Here is a 2346-nt window from a genome sequence, read left to right as displayed (position 1 = left end):
GATTCATGCTGTATCGGATCCTTCGCAATGGCGATACGTAGACACAAAGTCAAACCCTGCAGATGAGGGATCAAGAGGAATTCATGCTTGCGAGATCACTGAGGATTGCAGGTGGCTTAGAGGTCCTGAATTTTTGTGGAAGGCAGATACAGAGTGGCCAATTATGCCAGTGAGCATCGATAACAAAGATCTTGAGTTCAAAACTCCACCTGTACATAGTTTAGCATGCCGAGCAACAATGATGGATGTAATACTTAGGTATTCAACTTGGACCAAGTTACTGAAGGGACTGGCTTGGCTGCTGAAATTTAAGAAATATCTACTTAAGAAGAGAAAGGGATCCGACGCTGGTACATTGCCTCACACTCTGTCACTTAAGGAACTAAAACAGGCAGAAATGGAAATAATTAAGCTTGTTCAGCATCAGGAATTTGGAGATGATCTGTGCTGCAAAAATCGAGGCAAGTCCATTCAGAAGCTAAACCCAGTCGTAATCGATGGAATTTTGCGAGTAGGAGGGCGAATATGTAATGCTCCGATCGACTCCGACCTGAAACACCCCATTATTCTACCAAGTAATCACCATGTAACCGAGTTACTGATCCAATATCATCACTTGATAGTTGGACATTCAGGTGCAGGCATGACATGGTCATCTTCGCGAGAGAGATACTGGATAATTAAGGGTGGTGCTACAGTACGTAAGGTGATTGGCAACTGTTTTGCATGTAAACGAAGAAACACCCCTCGTGTACAACAGATGATGGGAGAACTGCCAGCTGTGAGGGTAACTCCAGATAAACCGCCATTTACATACGTAGGCATTGACTATTTCGGTCCACTTTATGTGAAACAAGGGCGTAGCAAGGTTAAGCGCTATGGTTGCATTTTTACCTGTTTAACACTGAGAGCTGTACATATTGAACTGGCTAACTCGTTGGACACAGATTCATTTCTAAATGCTCTGAGAAGGTTTATCGCCAGAAGGGGCAAACCCGAGAAAATATATAGCGATAATGGTACAAACTTCCATGATGCGGATAGAGAACTTAGAGAGAATCTTAAAATACTAAAGCAGCGGAAAATAGAGAACTTTCTCCACGAAAGGGAGATCGAGTGGGTTTTTAACCCTCCAACAGCGAGTCACATGGGCGGTGCTTGGGAGCGGTTGATAAGGTCGACACGCAAGATTCTGAAGAACCTCCTTGGCGAACAAGTCGTCTGTGACGAAGTTCTAGCAACCGTAATGACAGAGGTGGAAGGAATACTTAATGCAAGGCCATTAACAGAAATTAGCCTTGATGCAAGAGACTGTGAACCACTTACGCCAAACCACTTAATTCTAATGAAACAGAGTCCTAGCTTACCACCAGGTGTTTTTGATAAGAAGGACTATGGTAAAAGGCGATGGCGGCAGGCGCAATATCTTGCCTCTATATTCTGGAAGAGATGGCGTAAGGAGTACCTTCCTCTACTTCAAACTAAACAAAGGTGGACAACACCAAACAGAAACATAAAGGTTAATGACTTAGTCTTAGTCGTGGATGATAACGCACCACGTGACCAATGGCCATTAGGGAGGGTCGTAAAGGTTTTCCCAGGGAAAGATGGTATGGTGCGTCAAGTAGAAGTGAGGTTGGGCTCTAAGGTTCTGATGAGGCCAGTGGCCAAACTATGTTTGTTAGAAAGGGCAAATACCGATTAAACATGCATGGCATGTATCGTTCACATCAGATTGATAATTCAATCCAGATGGTTTCGAGATTTCTATATTTGTTTAAGTTTTGGCTCTCCATGTATGGTATTCCTTCCTTAATAAAGATACAGACCCCGCCACCACATCTCCGTTTATGTTTTTTCCGTCTTTCAAAATTTCTGTCCTTACGAATAATAGTATATCTCTCAATATTTACTTGTTTGTCATGTATATCATTATCTAACCAGGTTTCAGAGATGCAAAGTATATCAAGTTTTGTTTTCATTAATAAGAAATGTAATTCATCCAATTTGTTTTTTATGCTTCTAATGTTTAAGTGGCCTATTTTTAATCCCTTTTGATTTGACAATTTTTTGGCACATTTCTCATGACTTATTCTTATATTAGCATCATATTTATAAAAGTTCTTCATATTTATGTTATTGTCATCATTAACGTCACTATCATTCTTAGCAAAGTTATCGACATCCACGTTATCCTCTTCATCATCCACATTGTCACTTTAAAAATCATCATCATCATCGTCATCCTCTTCATCATTATCATCATCTTCATCATAATCATGACCATTGTCATTTACATCATCATAGCCATTTCCATATATACATATTATTTAAATTATTATTTTT

General features: G+C 40.2%; 1 protein-coding gene across 1 annotated transcript in view; it reads left to right on the top strand.

The window, feature by feature from the left end:
- The window catches only part of LOC117107502, a 3377-nt gene extending 1672 nt beyond the window's left edge, over positions 1-1705 (top strand). The window contains exon 2 of the mRNA XM_033249198.1: positions 42-1705. Within this exon, the coding sequence (XP_033105089.1) occupies positions 42-1705 (1664 nt within the window). The remainder of the gene's footprint in view (positions 1-41) is intronic.
- The last annotated feature ends 641 nt before the right edge of the window (positions 1706-2346 follow it).

This window comes from Anneissia japonica, unplaced genomic scaffold (genome assembly GCF_011630105.1).
Source record: "Anneissia japonica isolate Jap-2015-1 unplaced genomic scaffold, ASM1163010v1 scaffold1813_len188347_cov109, whole genome shotgun sequence".
Taxonomy (NCBI): Eukaryota; Metazoa; Echinodermata; class Crinoidea; order Comatulida; family Comatulidae; genus Anneissia; species Anneissia japonica.
This window is presented reverse-complemented; position numbering and strand designations above follow the sequence as displayed.